The 16383-nt window shown below is 39.6% G+C and overlaps 5 protein-coding genes across 8 annotated transcripts in view; 2 read left to right on the forward strand and 3 right to left on the reverse strand.

Moving 5' to 3' along the window:
- LOC306964035 (rho-related GTP-binding protein RhoA-A-like) overlaps window positions 1–16383 on the reverse strand; it is a 470655-nt gene that overhangs the window by 275152 nt on the left and 179120 nt on the right. The window lies entirely within an intron of this gene.
- znf740b (zinc finger protein 740b) overlaps window positions 1–16383 on the forward strand; it is a 220933-nt gene that overhangs the window by 13198 nt on the left and 191352 nt on the right. The gene's annotated exons all lie outside the window — the stretch shown is intronic.
- On the reverse strand, window positions 2659–5166 carry copz1 (COPI coat complex subunit zeta 1). The gene is made up of 9 exons (XM_079557878.1): window positions 5043–5166; window positions 4721–4789; window positions 4549–4630; window positions 4383–4474; window positions 4135–4190; window positions 3964–4041; window positions 3814–3865; window positions 3701–3739; window positions 2659–3105 (listed from the first exon to the last, which is right to left on the reverse strand). Exons 1-9 carry the CDS (start codon window positions 5058–5060, stop codon window positions 3058–3060), a joined length of 534 nt encoding a protein of 177 aa, XP_079414004.1. The 5' UTR covers window positions 5061–5166; the 3' UTR covers window positions 2659–3057.
- Window positions 9144–12644, forward strand: nfe2 (nuclear factor, erythroid 2). 4 transcript variants are annotated; one of them, XM_079557810.1, is made up of 5 exons: window positions 9144–9945; window positions 10500–10622; window positions 10697–10767; window positions 10849–10965; window positions 11338–12644. In XM_079557810.1, the coding sequence occupies exons 3-5, from the start codon at window positions 10720–10722 to the stop codon at window positions 12523–12525; spliced, it is 1353 nt and encodes a 450-aa protein (XP_079413936.1). In that variant the 5' UTR covers window positions 9144–9945; window positions 10500–10622; window positions 10697–10719; the 3' UTR covers window positions 12526–12644. The 4 variants fall into 4 exon arrangements, with proteins under 4 accessions (XP_079413936.1, XP_079413934.1, XP_079413933.1 ...); XM_079557808.1 differs by having other exon boundaries at window positions 10697–10965; XM_079557807.1 differs by having other exon boundaries at window positions 10500–10965.
- Window positions 13347–15360, reverse strand: LOC306963994 (uncharacterized protein). The gene is made up of 9 exons (XM_079557811.1): window positions 15217–15360; window positions 14992–15138; window positions 14715–14925; window positions 14470–14634; window positions 14329–14376; window positions 14140–14259; window positions 13900–14067; window positions 13758–13827; window positions 13347–13624 (listed from the first exon to the last, which is right to left on the reverse strand). Exons 2-8 carry the CDS (start codon window positions 15133–15135, stop codon window positions 13763–13765), a joined length of 921 nt encoding a protein of 306 aa, XP_079413937.1. The 5' UTR covers window positions 15136–15138; window positions 15217–15360; the 3' UTR covers window positions 13347–13624; window positions 13758–13762.

The following is a 16383-nucleotide window of genomic DNA, read 5'->3' on the forward strand; positions in this document are numbered from 1 at the left end:
GGAGAGAACTGGCAGCATTTCTCCTTTCATTCAGGTTATCTGCACACCATAAAGAAACCCACACTGAATCGAGCTGGACGAACGCCAATACCACAGGCCCATAGGTCACAGCCAATAACAGTTTCATTGAGTCTCAGCTCTTTGTTATGTGGCAATATCACGGCACATTCACTCACACATAAACACGTGCCACAAATGCTGCAGACTTTGACCCGCGCTCAGTCTTGGAAACCATAAAATGTCCCAATTTATCTTATTAGTGTTGCATTTACTCACACGCTTGCTTTCCTCCCTGACAATTATTGTTCTTTCTGTATAATTAAACTTTCACCTTTGGATTAATACCCCTGTATTTACTATGTGTCCTATTCAGGCAAATATCGGGAGTATTGGCACCATTTCAGTAAGCCTACAGATGATTTGCCATGCCACGATCCTTGCATTCTCCTTAGCTTGCTAATAATGTGGTAAGCCAATTTACAAGATGTATGATGTTTTCCCATTGGATGTGCACATAAATACATTTCCTAAATTATTGACACAAAAAGCCACATAGTTTAACTAATGCATGTTAAATAGCTGCTTGTGTTCCATCTATATCAATTTTCTCTGAAGCTATTTTTTGTTCGATATGATTAATAAAAGTTAACAATGCCATTTACCTAATTATTTGCAAGGGAATGAGCAATGAAAAATTCTTACAGTGCCACTAGTGTGATTTATTCCTGCTACTTCATTCGACGGTCAGCTTAACATAATTTAAATTGCATCAGCAGCCAAATAAGAAAATAAATATACATTTTGATGGAGTTAAACCAAATTACAAAGTTGCTCATGTCTGTCTCGCTTGCATAAAACATGTTCCTCGCTCGTGGAGATCATTTCTTTTCCTGCGATGTGCGTCAGGTATCATCATGATCTAGTGCCGCTTGTCAAGCTGATCCACTCCGGGGGCTATCCTTCATTTGCATTGAAATGAGAGGAGGAAGATGGCGTTGTTGGGGGTGCATGCACACACACGGAGGCGCGCAATTCACGCTGCACGGACTCGAACTTAGATGAATCAAGTTAGAGTCCATAAAACCTGTTTCCAGATCAGAGCTCGAGAGATGACAAGACTTGCGGGCACATGCTGAAACCTTTCTATTGTCTTTCAAATGCCAAGTCACGCAGGAAAGCACAGATGCCAGCAGATGGCGCCATTACCTTAGTATTTTTTTTAGGTCCGTTCTGTCGCAAGGCTAACGCAATATCGTTTTACAACATGAAAACTTAGGCTCAAAAGACGAATTCATGCTTAATTTAGTATTGTAAAAGCATTGATTTAATTGGAGCTTTAAACCGTGTTATAACGTTCTGGGGTCAAAGACACACCTGGAGTAATTTTTCACTACATTCATGCAATTTTGTGTGTAATCTTCAGGTAATCCTGTTTAATCGGACATTAAAACTAAGATGTTAATGAGTCATGACTTGGAGGGGCTCAGAATCCACGGTCTGAGAGCCAATTCGGCACATGGAGCTGTAAATTTTGGGTTTATGCCCAGGGTTAGGGAATAATGGAATACTATTCATGTATCGCTCATGTATGGGTATTCTCTCCAATAATGGTTGTGCCATTGTGAACTTAGATCGTGTCTTTCTCTCCTCAAGTGTGCATGACTGCGAAGGTGGATGTAGAAAGTGTGTGTTGCAATATGATTTCAACTGTAAAATTCAATCAATATATATATATATATATATATATATATAAAAAAAACAGCTAAATGTCTCAACATGACCATTTACTGCATGAAAAATCAATGTTCTCACCTGCTGTGTCTCGCCTCAAAAGATGGAATGTTCTGCATTGTGACTTAAATATAGAATATGTTTCGTAGCAATATTTGATTAGTGATAGTCTCGCCTAATATTGCAGCTTCTGACCGAAAGTCTCAGGAACACGAGACACTGGTTTTGTGCTGCCGCCTGGTAAGACGAAACTGTCAGTCCATTCTTGTTTTAAAGCTCTGTTTTCCATATCTACTGTACTCTATTTTGAGCACGCCATCTAACATTTCTTTTCGCCTGTTGGAGCTGCATCCTCCTGGTCTGCTCACTCTTTGTCTTTTGCTTTCCCTGACTTGCCGGCCGCTGTCTATTAATAGCTTTTAGCCCTGTAAGTATAATATATATAATATACTTTTTTAATAATCAGATTTGGGTCCAGATCGGACGGCTCGGGGATCCGGACCGAAGTCCACTATTTAAGGACATCGGCTGTAAACCAGGAAAGGTCTTCCGCAGCTCTAGCGCCTGTATTTCACTGACTCAATTTAATTAATCATTTTGATAGATAATGATCAAATGTAAACTATTGATGCTGAAGCACCAAAATGTTTATAAGTCTTAAGCCCCATATACGTGATATGTCCACTTTAAACCCTTTAGTGAATATAATCTCACTACTTGGAAACTCTCCACTCTTCCACTGATGTGTATTTCATGAGAAAATTATATCTGAGACTAACCTGGCGACTGTAGTGTGTAAACCTCTCCTAACCTCATGTTATTGAAGGTATTCCACCACTTGTGACCCCTAGAGGAATAAACAAATGAAAATGAATGAAGTCGGTCTTTTTTATTCCAAACCAAAAGTATGGTGTTCTTCAACAGCAGATAGTTCATGGATTTGTGGAGAAAAAAAAATCACATTGTAGAGTTGGTAAATTGTACAGTCATAGGAAAAACAAAATAAAAGAGGCACCAAAATAACATAATTCACAAAGACACATGAGGAATGTTTTTACATCTTTCTAAGTTTCGATGAGGTTTACCATTGGTCTCTGATTAAATGAACATGCATACGGTTTATGAAAAGACCAGCACACAGGAATGTATGTCACGTCCTATACATTTTCTTGTTTTTCATATTACAACCCAACGCAGAGAGGTCATAGAGGACTTAAGTGTAAGTGAAGAGTGTGTGATTTAGCCAGTGGCACTTCACAAATAAACCTGGATCAGTGCAGCAGATTGGGCCGAATCGAGTCTCACCGCTCACAAACTGGAGTGACTTTATCGAAGGAGGGACCACTTAATTTGTTCCTTTGCTGACTGCAGAACCTGAGAAAGGTACAGAGAGTATTTAGAAAGATGTGTTTATAAAATCCATCCTCATTCACTACAGAGTGTTCTGGTGTTAGAGCAACTATACAAACAGGTTTTATAAAGCAGAAAGACTTAGAAAGATGCACAAAATAAGGAGTAGTGACTGAGGCTCAAATCTTTTACAATGGTATTTATTATTGTAGTTATATCTATATCTATATATCTATTTTTTTTCTTCTTTTGTATTTTTCTCTTTTTTTTTTCAATTTCCAAAACGGCAACTGAATATGTTTAAAACCATTTTGGTATTTTCAATGAACTTATACAGTAAAAATTGTTGGGCAATGTCATAATTTTCTTAATAAATTCAGATTTCACATTTCACATTTAAGGCCTTAATTTTGGCAACATTAATTTAATGACTTTTAATGCCTTATAATGCCCAGCCGAGATCCTGTGGAAAGGTGCTTGCATGCAAGGAGGAAGTGCAAGGAGTAGATAATGTGGCTGCTGAGTTCACAGTTTATAGAGTGAGGAGTCTAACAGTTAATATACTAATGGAGGGTATAAAATTTACAGTGTTGAAAGGATCAAGGTGTTTTTTTCTCACCTGGGTAACTGTCTGCTCTGTTAAAGGCACATCATCTCCCTTCAAGAAAATAGATCCAAATGTCAATAACAGTGTTTTTTGTCATAAAAAGAGAAGAAAGAACAATGGCTTACTCTGAGGGCCACGCGATGCACTACTTGTTGAGGATCACTTTCCAAAATTACCCTGCAGGGGGCAGCAGAGAATTATATCGATTAGCTCTATCCTTTCATAACCAGGAAAATACAGGCTTTTCTACTTATGTTTTAACTCAAGGCACTTACCCTCCATCAACTATCTCATCTACAGCAAGAAACAGCCCCTCCATGTTTTCTAGCAAAGCCCTTCTTTCGACATTTTTCCTGTAAAATAAAAATGCAGATTGAGAAATATTCTGCAATCCTTATTAAAAATTAAAAAACAAATGATTTCAAAATAGAAGTGTTGATACATACCTCAGCATCTGACTGAGCGAATCAAACAGACAGTTGAGAACAGCCATGAGCATGAGCTGTAGAAAAGAAATTAGATTAACACAACACATTTGTGTTTGTTCTGTACACAGTCTCTAAGCATTCAACTGACACTGTTTGTGAGACAAAATATACTAGGCAAGATATCACTTTCCTATTATTATCATTTAAACATGTATTTATATCGTAGCTTCTGTTAAGAGTACTGCAAAGTATGGCGGAGTGTATACCTCATTTTCATGTGAACTTCCGATCACATAAAAGAAGAGGTCAATGTTACTCTTGTAGACCACAGTCAGGCCTTCCAGTAGAGCGATTTCACCTAAAAGGACACCACATTTAATGTTCTATATAGAATATATATTAGGTCAATGATATTATGTCACCAGTGCTTACTGTCTGTCCGGTGAGTTTTATTAAAGATGTTCTTCTCAAAAGCTTTCTGTTCTTTGACAGTAGGATACGTGTCATCATAATACTATAATTTGATTAAAAAAAAGAAAAAAAAGACAATCAAATTACCTCGAGAAAATTATAAGACGTTCTGAATTGTACACGAACACCATACCTTGGCATAAAGCCTGTCTCCATCGTTATCCAAAATGAGAACAGCTTTTACGGTGTATAGGGATGGTTCCTGTCAAAGTGGAATGAGAAGGTTACATGAAATCAGAGAATAATATGATTGTACTCTGTTATTTCATAACAAACTTCCACATCATCACAGCATCTGCATAGAAGCTACGCTAAGTTCTTAGCACAGGAAGCTAAGTTAGCTATATCTGAGCGACTCGAAGATTCAAATATATTTATTGGAATCAGCACATACTTCGTAATTAACACAATCCCAACTATTAAATCCCCACAACAGCAGAAAATGCGGACTTTACCAGAATGGGAGAATCCATCTTACTTCACGTTAGCAGTCAATTTAGCAGTCAAGCTAGCACAGCAGTGCACAACGTCACATAATGCGTAACACGTTCTGCTCAAAGACGAGGCTTTCCATTGGCTATCCACGTCCACCTTGCCTTTTCCGCAAAAAAAAAAAAACACACGCACACACAAAACATAAATAAATAAATTAAATTAATGAAAGTAGTACACAAATAATGGGGTTGCATCATGTGTATAACCGAGCCTATACCTACTTTCCTATTAGCATTTTAAACTCTTTTATTGGAAGTTTTTTTTTCTTCCTTTTTTTAATCTTTAGATAGCCTAATTATTTTATTAACTACCGGGCATGTGAAGTGAACAGGATTTCGCTATAATTTACAGTCGCGGTGAGAGTCTTCCCGAGTTGTGACCATCGACTGTAATTAAGAATGGACTGAGGCGCAGGCTAGCTGAAGCTCGTTCATGCTAGCAATTTGGTTGGCTTATTGGACTTATCTCCATTGTTTAGAATAGGGTAAAAATAAAAATAGAAATAGAATAAAAGTAGGTCTATGTTGTGCATGTTAAGACAAACACGTTGGGGTAAGAGTGACAAGTCTGTATTCAATACTGACTTACAGAAGGGCAAAACAAATTCATTGGAAAGTCCATAGGAGCCAGGGGCTTCCGGAGCCAGGTGGCATTTCCTTATGGTTACAGATAGAAGAAGGCCACTGTCAGTGTTGTGGTAAAGTATTACAAAAGTAACGAGCTTTAGAAATATATAACTTTTTTTCAGTAACTGAGGAATATAACATAATATATTACTTCAACAACGTATGGTAGTCATTGCAATAAAAAAAAAAAAAAACAGTGTTCAAAGATGCTTCCAAAAGTGCTTTATAACCCCGATCCTCATGCCACCCCAGCAAAACCAATTTTTGCTGATCTGTTTTTTCCCAGAGGACAGAGGAAGGACAGAGATGCTGGACACTAGTATTTTAATGCAGCAGTATGAACAGACGCGTGTAGTGTGGCCTCTTGAACCCCCGGTCATTCTGTAATCGCATTAAATTCAGTCATGTAGAGTGGACCGCCCCATTATTCACAAAATCTTTTAAGACTGCAAAAATCATGTAATCTGTGCTGCAGCTTCAGATCCTAAGAAGGCTCTGCCAAAATGTTATGTTTATTGAATGAATATACCTTGGTTATTGGCTACCTGCTTTTTTACATTTTGAAGATTTTCCTATTGACATCGGCACCTCTGATAAAACTTTTGTGCATTTCTTCTCTTTCTTTTTTTAATTACATATGTTAACATTATTTGATTTTCTGTGACGCAAAAGCATGGCCTGTTATTTATTTTAAAAATCCCAAACTTTATGGGAAACATTACGTACATTACTTCTGGAACCATTTTGTACGTAAGTGAGCTTTGTAAATAAGACCCCTGGAAAGTTAGGTTGGGCAAGTTAAGAATGAGATCGGCCTCAACAAACAATTTAAATATGTACGCTCCCTCTTTCAGTAAATTAAAATAATACATTTAAAAAAAAAAAAAATCAGACAGAGGGCAATAAATATTTATGACAAAATCCAAACCGTTTAGGTCACTCTTTAGGCTGTAGGTCTACCCAATCTATGATCCTTTTCAAGAGCCTCTTATTTATCCATCTCTACAATATGTCAGAATCTACTAAAGCATGGATCATAGACCTAGATCCAGATTCTTGGAAGCCTGTGGAAACCTTGGATGATGGGGATTTCCCTCTTGCACCACAAATGACATCACTGTTTGTCCTACAGTACCGAATTTGAAATAAAATATTCATTGCATATATTCTACGTGTATTCAAAGAAAATAGGTGGTCGAATTTTGAACCTTAGTTTATTGCAATTACTTAAAGGAGCATTATGTAACCTTTTATGGCTTTTGTGCATATTTGACATGTCAGTGACCCAGCGGCTGTATGTGCATAACGCCTTTATTTTACATCATGGTTCGTCCTAGACTCTCCAGGATCAATTGTTCTTGGGTTTCTGGTAGGTTTTCCACAACCACATTTCTATTGTTTTTCAATACATGTTTTATTAATAACATTTATTTAATTATAAAATCTAAAACACAGTTCTAAATAGAATATTTTGGTAATGTGTGTAATAGTGCTTGCTCTTTTGCTCACCACATGTTCACAGCTGACCACAGCAGTTAGCAGTTCCTTTCCTCAGAAACAAGTCACAACTTTATCAGTATAAGCAGAACTTCCGCTAACCAACATCCTCCTTTACACTTTTTGGACAACCTTAAAATAAAGAAAGAAAAACAGCATTGATGATATTGTAAAACTGTGTCATGATGTGCGCATAGTCATTAGAACTTTATGTTTCTCATCAAAGGAAAAACAGTATCTTGATCGTCTTCAGTTAACCTATGTGGTTGATTTATACATGACGTGATCATGCATAGGGCATGTTAGGTCCCTCAAAATTTAAGTGAAATTTTACAACCAAAGGTGATTTTACCATGTTTTTAGTCAAATAAAATAAAGAAAATACATTGTTAATGTAAGGTTGACATAAGTTTGATCATTTAACCAAAAACAGCCTGAAAGCAACTCAATTTGAGTTTTATTTTCTTTCCCAGAATCAGACTCCAAAAATATTCCCTTTCATAGCACAGCTCAAACCACAACACTTTTCACTCTCATGTTTCATAAAACCAGATAATCAAAACAAAACACAACTTACAATGAAATCCCATGCAACAAATAATATGGAAACCCCAAAGGACAAAAAGAGAAAAACAAAAACATGTTAAACTGTAATAATTTGATTTACAATTTCATTACAAACCATTGGTCATTAAGAGAATTTATGACCCTGTGAGTCAGCTGTGGTTGGTCTATTTTTGAAGAGGTGTTACTTTAAATGTTGAGGTGCACTGAAGGAAAATCTGACAAGACATAACGGGAAAGATGTCAGGGACTAATTGAAGCAAACAAACATGTAGAGTGTGTGTGGGCGTTGACCTGGGAAGCGTGTCCAGCTCCAAGCCACTGCGGTCTCTGTAATAACAGGCCTTTCGACAGCATATAGAGGCAGTGGTTGAGTCAGGGGCTGGGTGCTAGGAACATTGCTTGGGAAGTCCCTGCTTTGATTCCTGGTAGACATTCACCTTTCTTGGCATTGTCAGCCACCTACGTCTCCATCAAAGAACAATGATGTTGAAAACATAGCAGGACAAAGAGATACTTATGGTTTGAGCTTTTCTGTATAAAATATGGAAAACAATATTTTATTTATTACAGGGGTTTTGTGTTTTTGTTGTTGTTGTAAAATGGCACTGTAGTTTATTTACAAAGATTTCAACTACAGCCAAGCAGAGCATTCCCATTGTCTGCGTGTGTGATCATGGGGTTGAATTGTTAAGGTTAATGTACCCATGATTATTCCCATAGGAAAATGTGTTCTCGTCTGGCATATCCTTCAATGTCTCTGCCTGGGGCAATCTGTCAAGTGCAGTGGATGACCACAGTCCATCATCCAGGGACCCATCTCCAGATCTTGAGCAATCAGTTCGTTCCAGGCTATGTAGCTGGAAGATTAGACTATTATGCCTGTCTATAGTGCTTTCTGTTTTGTGTTATTTGCATTTGCAGAGCACAATCATACACAAAATTAATACACAAAGTGCTTCAACATTATCTTTGAAGTGCCTAAAGTGGGGCTCAATGCCAAACATTGCTTGTATAATTATAATAATTAATTTGAGCCTATCTGTTGAGATGCCGATCAGTCTTTTAATTAAAGCAGGGACAAAGTAATGATATAATTCCTGAATCTGCATAGGTCTGCTTTATGGTGTATTTTTTTCCATGCAAAACATAAATCTGTTCAGCCATTTCATGTAAAATATTATTACGTTTTGCCTACTATTACACAGACATTTTGGCTCTTTGATAATAAAAAAAATTCAGGCATTGCTGCACTACTAGAAGTACTATAATTATTTTTCTCTTTCAAGTGCATGCAGTGAAAATGTACTGTTCATTTGTCATAGAACAATTAGCATGGCCATATTAGACGTAAAATGTTTCAATAACCTCCTTAATATGTAAAAGCCTGCAGCATCAGTGGTGTGGACGCAGTTACACAATAGTTTTGCACAACAGATGTAGCCTTGTAAGTTTACCTACAGACTCTACCTCAGATCAGGCCAAAAGGGGATTTTTTTTTTTCTGTAAGGGATTTTAATGGTCACTTGCTATGTAAGACACGCTTCTCTTCATTCTTCCCCAGCTCCTTACTCTCCCCCAGCAGTTGCTCTGCCAGGTAGACGAACAATGTAGTCTTTCTTACCTGTCGCTTGGTGTACATTCCATCTGTACTCAACTCAGTCTCAATCTGACTTCCAACCCACCCTTGCATCACTGGTAAATTCTGCAGGTGCTCACATAGGCAAATGTATCATTTTGATTTGCCCTTTAGTTAGATAAAAATGTATTTATAACATCTGTAAGGTGTTACAAAAATAAATAAACAAATACAAGTAGTTAAGTGTCTCTAAGCATCCTTCAGGACTGCTTAGCAGATGGCAGACTGCTGGCCTGACTGTGGTTTGTCATGTGGGCAAAAGGGGAAATTTGGAGGTTGGGGTTAAGTTGTGTATTAAGTATACAAGAGTGAAAAAAAAATGTGGTGTGGGTGCTTTACAGGAAGGTCGAACGCACTGGGCCATCCCATTTATGCCGGTGCCTCAAGTGAAGCGCAGTCAGAGGGGCCAAGAGTGAGAGAGACAGAGGCCTATATACAAGAAGGAGAAAAATACTTCTTTTTGGCCAGATATTTTCTTTCCATCAGGATTATGTTGGAGAACTATCATCTGATGAAATACAAACTTAATTCAGTAAGGTAAGTGCTTTCCTGTGAGCTTTTGCTAAGTTGACTATAATGAAAACAGCACAATGCATGATCCTTTATACTTACGGTAATGTTGGATGGATGTTATTTGCAAAATACATGTTTTTGAATAAATTGTTTATGGGTTGTCTGAATCCATGCAGCGATCATTTTAAAATGGTAATAATTAAACATGGTAATGAATGAGAACAACTAATCTGTGCTTCATTTAAGCATCTTTATTCGAGGTAGCAGCAACTTTTGCCATTGCTGATATTGATATTAGTGTTAATGTGTCATCAATCCTATCCAAGCTGTCTACTCAAATATCGCCAACATTGTGTCAAACCTTTGGGAATACATGCATTTTATGTGCAATAACATACTACAACAACAAAATTATATCATATTGTCTTTTTTTCCCTTTTTAGTTTAATAAGTTTAATAACTCCATCAAATCGTGTAAATCTTTATATAAGGTTTTCTTAAGACATGTTAGTTGTTGCAATGATCAGGCCTCAAAGTGTCTTGTAAAAACAGTTTTTTTCCACTGATTGTCTTATCAGGAGATGGCATAGCTGCAGTCGGGACAGCTGATGGGAGGAGTCAACTCAATTAAACTGAAGAACTTGTGTCCAAATTGGCCATAAGATACATCAGACACAAGTCACATTTGGCAAACACATTCAGTAAGTCTTTGGAGGAGTAAGGCTAAGAATCACTCAGGGTAAACTCGTTAAAAACTTTTTTTTTTTTTTTGTAGGTTTGTGTCCCTTTCTATTTTGAATGTGTTCATCTGCCAGGTTTTTCCTCCCTCTTAGGAGAAACTCTGAGGTAGGTTTATGTCACTGGCATACACACATTGTGCGAGTGTGTGATGAAGTGATCTGTAAAAATGCATTATTGGCACCTCAGGGACGGCTCGGCGGATCCATGCCCAACAACATCCCTGGACCCATGCCTTATGGAGCTTCACAGGAGAGTGAGATGGATGCAGCTTGGCAGGAGTTGATGGCAATTTCCGAACTACAGGTAACTTTAATTACCAAGCACCTCTTTACTGATGGCTGCACAATAGAATTACATTGTAAATAAATGTGAAAATGCTAATAACAATAGCAAAATAGCAAAAGTTAATTGCAGAGTGGTAATGGCACTGATCAGACTTTAGGGGACACAGATCTATTCAGGTGATTATGGACGCAGAGACTGAGAAAGCAAAGCCCCCCTGCATGGGACAATTAGCCATCTGTTTCAGGAGAAACCGGATCTCTCAGAGTGCCCTTCATGTGGCAGGCAGAGGTGCAGGGCAAATAGTCAAGTCACAACTGTAATAAAGCATATCTCAAGAGGCTATCCATATTATCAATGCATTTGACAGACTTCAAATCTGTTTTATTTCAGGAGTTTGGAGCATCTGGTGATGCTTTTGAAGCAGCACATTACCAGACAATGGAAAACATGACTCCCATAGAACCTTATGGTGTGACTGCAAATCAACCTCCAGGATCCTGTGAGCTCAGCACTAATGATTATGGATGCTACACTGAAGAAGCTGTACCTGTGCATCATGGAAGTAGCATTCAGTTGCTGTATGGACACTCGGATTCCCAAATTCATTTGAAAGTGTTGCCATCTGAAAGGCCCCTTTCTCTAACGGCTTTGAGGGAACAGGTTCCTACAACAGGCAGCATGAGCACCCACTGGAGGGACAGCACACAGGGACTGAAGCCACACACACATTGGGCACGAGGACAGACTTCACATGGATGTTTAGCCAACGATTTGGAGTCAGACTCCGGACTCTCTTTAGGCTCCAGTCCTCCTCTGGCCTCTCCAGATGTTAGCAGGGGTGCGGCTGGATACCAAAGTACTAGGCCTAGAGACTGCCACTCTGAAAGATTGCCTGAAGATTGTCACAGAGCAGGCATGTTTAACTCAATGTGCTACCAGGACCATAATTTACACCCAGGACCCAATTTCTCAAATCATAATTCTAGCCTACTGAACACTGCAGCCTCCCGGTCTCTGAAACCATACGGACAAATTAATAGTATGGTTGATCTTGAGGACTATGGTGTGCCCAATAGGGGGAGCTCACAGCACGCCTATAACAAGGCGCGAGGTAGTGGTTTTACACCTCTGCCAATGAACAGAGACGAGCGAAGAGCACTGGCCTTAAAAATCCCCTTTCCTGTGGACAAAATTATAAGTTTGCCTGTGGATGATTTCAATGAGCTACTATCCCAATACAACCTTACAGATACTCAACTCGCACTAGTCCGAGATATTAGGAGAAGGGGAAAAAACAAAGTTGCGGCTCAGAATTGTAGAAAGAGAAAATTAGAAAGCATTATTCATTTAGAACAAGACCTGCACCAACTAAAGGCTCAAAGAGAGCATCTTGCTCAAGAGAGACTGGAGTTCCACCGGAGTATTGCCTTCATCAAAGGTCGCCTTTCTGAACTCTACACTGAGGTCTTCGCACATTTGAGAGACGAGGATGGGCAACCATACTCTATAAACGAGTACTCCCTACAACAGACACCAGATGGCAACATTTATTTGGTCCCACATAAAGTACAAAAATGATCACTGTTCAAACTACAGATGTTTTGTATCATCTTTATTAAAATGTATTTTTAAAAAAGTATAAAAATAAAACACTACATTGTAGTGGTCATGTATTAACGTCTTCAGCCAGAAAAACGTTACCCTGCAACCTGTGAAAATATTGCATATTTAGAATAAAGTGTATGGTTCTTATTGCTAGTTAACTCATGCACCTTACCAGTTAAGTCAAAACCATTTGATGGTAAGCAATCTGTCGTCATTTTCACCAAACAGATTTTTCTGGTCCCACAGAAGTTACCTAAACATCAAAACACACAAGTTATTACAAGTAAAGACTGACACCAGTATCATGCAAGAATTTAATGGCCAATTTCCATTGCTCATACTGTAGTTACTGTACAAATTACATTATGAAAGGAGCTTTATTCAGTTGTTACAGTTACACTATCATAGTTGAGAAGTCTGGTCTTACCTACAGTCAGCATTAAGCCTTTTAGCAGCTGCTTGCTAGCCTCAGGCTCAAGTTCTCACTCTCCCCTGCTTCAATGATCCTGGCGATGGGTTTCTACTTCTCTCCCTCAGCTGGTTTCCATGGCTAGCCTCAGACTGCATGTAAGCTAGCCTCCTTCAGATGATCATTTCCAAACTGAGGGTGAGGTCTGTTGTAAGTGATGAGGTGGCCCTGTTTGAAGAGTTCATCTGGGCACCACTTGATGCTCAACAATGATACAAAGACCGCTTTACGGTGGGCCTTCACAAGTAGATTATACCCTTCAAGGCGGGACTGAAATAAACATTTCGCTTCATAAACCCTCCCTTCCCAATAACGCTAACAACACTTAAAAAAAACTGAAAAGTTTTATTTCAACTTGATTGGGTGCAGATACAAATAAAAACCAGACTTAAAGGAAAATACTCTACATAAAACCTCATTGGAATGCTTTCTTTCCAGAAACACAAACGTTTAATGAAGACCCCTTCATGATTTATCTACTGTACATCTTCTTGCAGCAGCTGTAACCTGCCACAACTGTTTGGCTGAGCAGATTTGAGGTAAACCTGCAGCTGCCCTGTCTCTCGCTTCCTCTCCTTGCTCTCCTCTCCTAAGTACTGAGTCCTGTTGAACAATATGGAACAACATTGTTAACTGTGCACTGGCTTTGTATGACCTGACATCTAGAGAATTGTTACACTTGACGAATCCCTAGACATTGACATATTCTATATTTAACGTCATCCCATATACTTACCAATTTCAAAACCGTCCTTGGCGACTATATCCACCGCCGCCACCACCACCCCCATTGTTGCCACCATATCCTACAACGCAAAGATGGTCAATGTACCGCCACATTTGCAGACGTAGTTCACTGGTTCCCCTTAAATACTAACCAAAGTTCCTGCCGCCACCGCCACCACCACCGCCGCCGCCGCCAAAGTTGTTCTTCATTGGGCCAAAGTTGGAGGGCTGAGAATCATAGTGACCCATGTTGTAGTTGTTTCCACCTCCACCGCCGCCACCACCACCACCGCCGCCGCCGCCACCTCCGCTGCAGTTACCTATTACGAAGGGAACATTTAATATTCAAGGGCAGAGCTAAAATCGACAACTCAAAAATATGAACACTGTACCATAGCCATTGTTGTCGTAGCCGTTCCCATAGCCACCTCCACCACCTCCCTGGTTATAACCCTGGTTGTAGCCACGGTTTCCTCCATTGTTGTATCCACCAGGACCACCGCCATAACCCTCTGCGAAATAATTTGTTAGGCCATGTTTTGTTAACCACAACACACATGCTGCACAAGATAGAAGCTCACCATCATTGCAGTTGTATGGGCCATCATTATATCTGCCTCCTCTCCCCCCTAAAAGAAGAAGTTCAGATGTTAGTCTCAGAAGGTTGCCAAGCGCTAGCTCAGGTCAGTTTTTGAACGTGGGCTATTAACATGTACTCTTACCCTGGTTGAAACCTCTGTCATATTCATACGGCCTTCCACCACCACCACCGCCGCCGCTGTTACGACCACCAGACCGCATTCCCATTCCAACATTGTGCATTTCCTGCTTCGTAAGTGCTTTTCTGACTTCACAGTTGTGAGAGTTAATTGTGTGGTATTTTTGAACTGTAGGGACAGGAGAAATGTATAAATGAATGATACAAACCAATGCATGCTTCACAAACAAGCAATCAAAGCGTACTTACTGACAATCCGGTCAACTGAATCATGGTCATCAAAAGTCACAAATGCAAATCCCCTTTTCTTCCCAGTAGAGCGGTCCATCATTATGTCAATGACCTCAATCTTGCCAAACTGGGAAAAGTAGTCTCTCAAATGGCTCTCCTCAGTATCTTCCTTAATCCCACCAACAAAAATCTTTTTCACTGTGATGTGAGCACCTGGTCGATTAGAATCCTGTGGAGGGAGACATGATAAGCTATAGGCATAATAAAAGGAAACCTGAAGAAAACCTCTACACACCTCTCTGGAAACGGCACGTTTGGGTTCAACCACCCTGCCATCCACCTTGTGGGGGCGGGCAGACATGGCAGCATCGACCTCCTGCACTGATGAGTAGGTCACAAAGCCAAAACCTCTGGATCTTTTGGTGTTTGAATCCCTCATGACCTTACAAAAACAATGCAAACCGTTGGGACTCGAAAAGGGTACAAAAAAAATTATGAAAACGTTAGAAAATTCATTTACCACGCAGTCTGTAAGAGAACCCCATTGTTCGAAATGGGCCCTCAGGCTTTCGTCTGTAGTCTCGAAGCTCAACCCCCCAATGAACAGCTTGCGGAGCTGCTCCGGCTCACGTGGAACCTGCACAATGAAGAAAGCAAATCTAGTTCCACATTTTAAATTGGATCGAATGGTTTGACCGATCCCTGCGCACACCTGATCAAATTAGAGCGCTTTCATTCTATGCTCGCATTAGAATTCAATAAGACTGCGTCACAAAAGCTGAAAAACGAGACGATACAGCCAGCCGCCATTAACGCTGCTATGAGCATACCACCTTCTGAAAGAACTTGTCTGATTTGGCGACAGACGCAAGACGAAAAGAATATGTACGAGGCAGCAACAAAACAATGTGGTATAGCTGGTCAAAACAGAGGCAAAGTAATCCGCAATTTCATTCTCTAAAAAGGTGCCGCATGAACAAAGACCATGAGGGCTATCTGCTATAAAATGGCGGATTGTCGGTGGCTCTGGTACTGCGCCAAACCTTATGACACAACAGTTTAACTATGCGCGTATTCACGATCAACTTGAATGCAACCATGCAACAGTGCTGCAAATAAAATAGCCATTTATAGAGGTAAGATGTTTACTTACGTCTTTAGAAGTCTGACTCATGCTGGCAGAACCGAGGTGACGCCTCAGACGAACAGTGAGATGATGTGCGTCAGCGTAGCACAAGCCGGCGTTCAAGAGAAAGCGAAGTACCCAGGGCTACACCCATCTTTCCAAAGATTGGTTAGTGCTTCCCGCTGCAGTCAGTCGTCAGTAATCACTGCGTCTGCATTGGTTAAAACTGCAGTCAATCTTGTCGGTCGACCAATCTACTGAGGTAGGTGTGTGGAGAAATAAAAGGGCACTCCCCGAATGTATGTGAATACTGTACAGTCAATTGTTGAATATTGCGTAAACTCACTTTTTGATGTAAAACCATAAAACGTTTACGGCAGTGCATTGTGAGTAATTGTAACTCTATGATTTGTGATTTTATTATTTGTGTGCAAAATCGGGGCATAGTCCAGAGAAATGTGTGTACACAAGAACGCCTCATTCTTCTTTGGCCGTGTTTGGGCAACGGATAGTACTTCTGTTGTATGAGAAATACCCACATCTATCTTTCGACTCATGATA

This window comes from Gobius niger (assembly GCF_951799975.1).
Source record: "Gobius niger genome assembly, chromosome: 6".
Classification (NCBI taxonomy): Eukaryota; Metazoa; Chordata; class Actinopteri; order Gobiiformes; family Gobiidae; genus Gobius; species Gobius niger.

Coding starts and splice junctions, on each gene's coding strand:
- copz1 (XM_079557878.1), bottom strand. Junction 4,631..4,720: donor GAGACAGGCTTTATGCCAAG/GTATGGTGTTCG, acceptor ATCAAATTATAG/TATTATGATGACACGTATCC. Junction 4,191..4,382: donor GAAGTTCACATGAAAATGAG/GTATACACTCCG, acceptor TCTTTTCTACAG/CTCATGCTCATGGCTGTTCT.
- nfe2 (XM_079557807.1), top strand. CDS start 10,720: ATGTGTTCATCTGCCAGGTTTTTCCTCCCTCTTAGGAGAAACTCTGAG. Junction 10,966..11,337: donor TGGCAATTTCCGAACTACAG/GTAACTTTAATT, acceptor GTTTTATTTCAG/GAGTTTGGAGCATCTGGTGA.
- LOC306963994 (XM_079557811.1), bottom strand. CDS start 15,135: ATGAGGGATTCAAACACCAAAAGATCCAGAGGTTTTGGCTTTGTGACC. Junction 14,926..14,991: donor AACGTGCCGTTTCCAGAGAG/GTGTGTAGAGGT, acceptor CTCCCTCCACAG/GATTCTAATCGACCAGGTGC. Junction 13,828..13,899: donor CGGTGGCGGCAGGAACTTTG/GTTAGTATTTAA, acceptor TTTGCGTTGTAG/GATATGGTGGCAACAATGGG.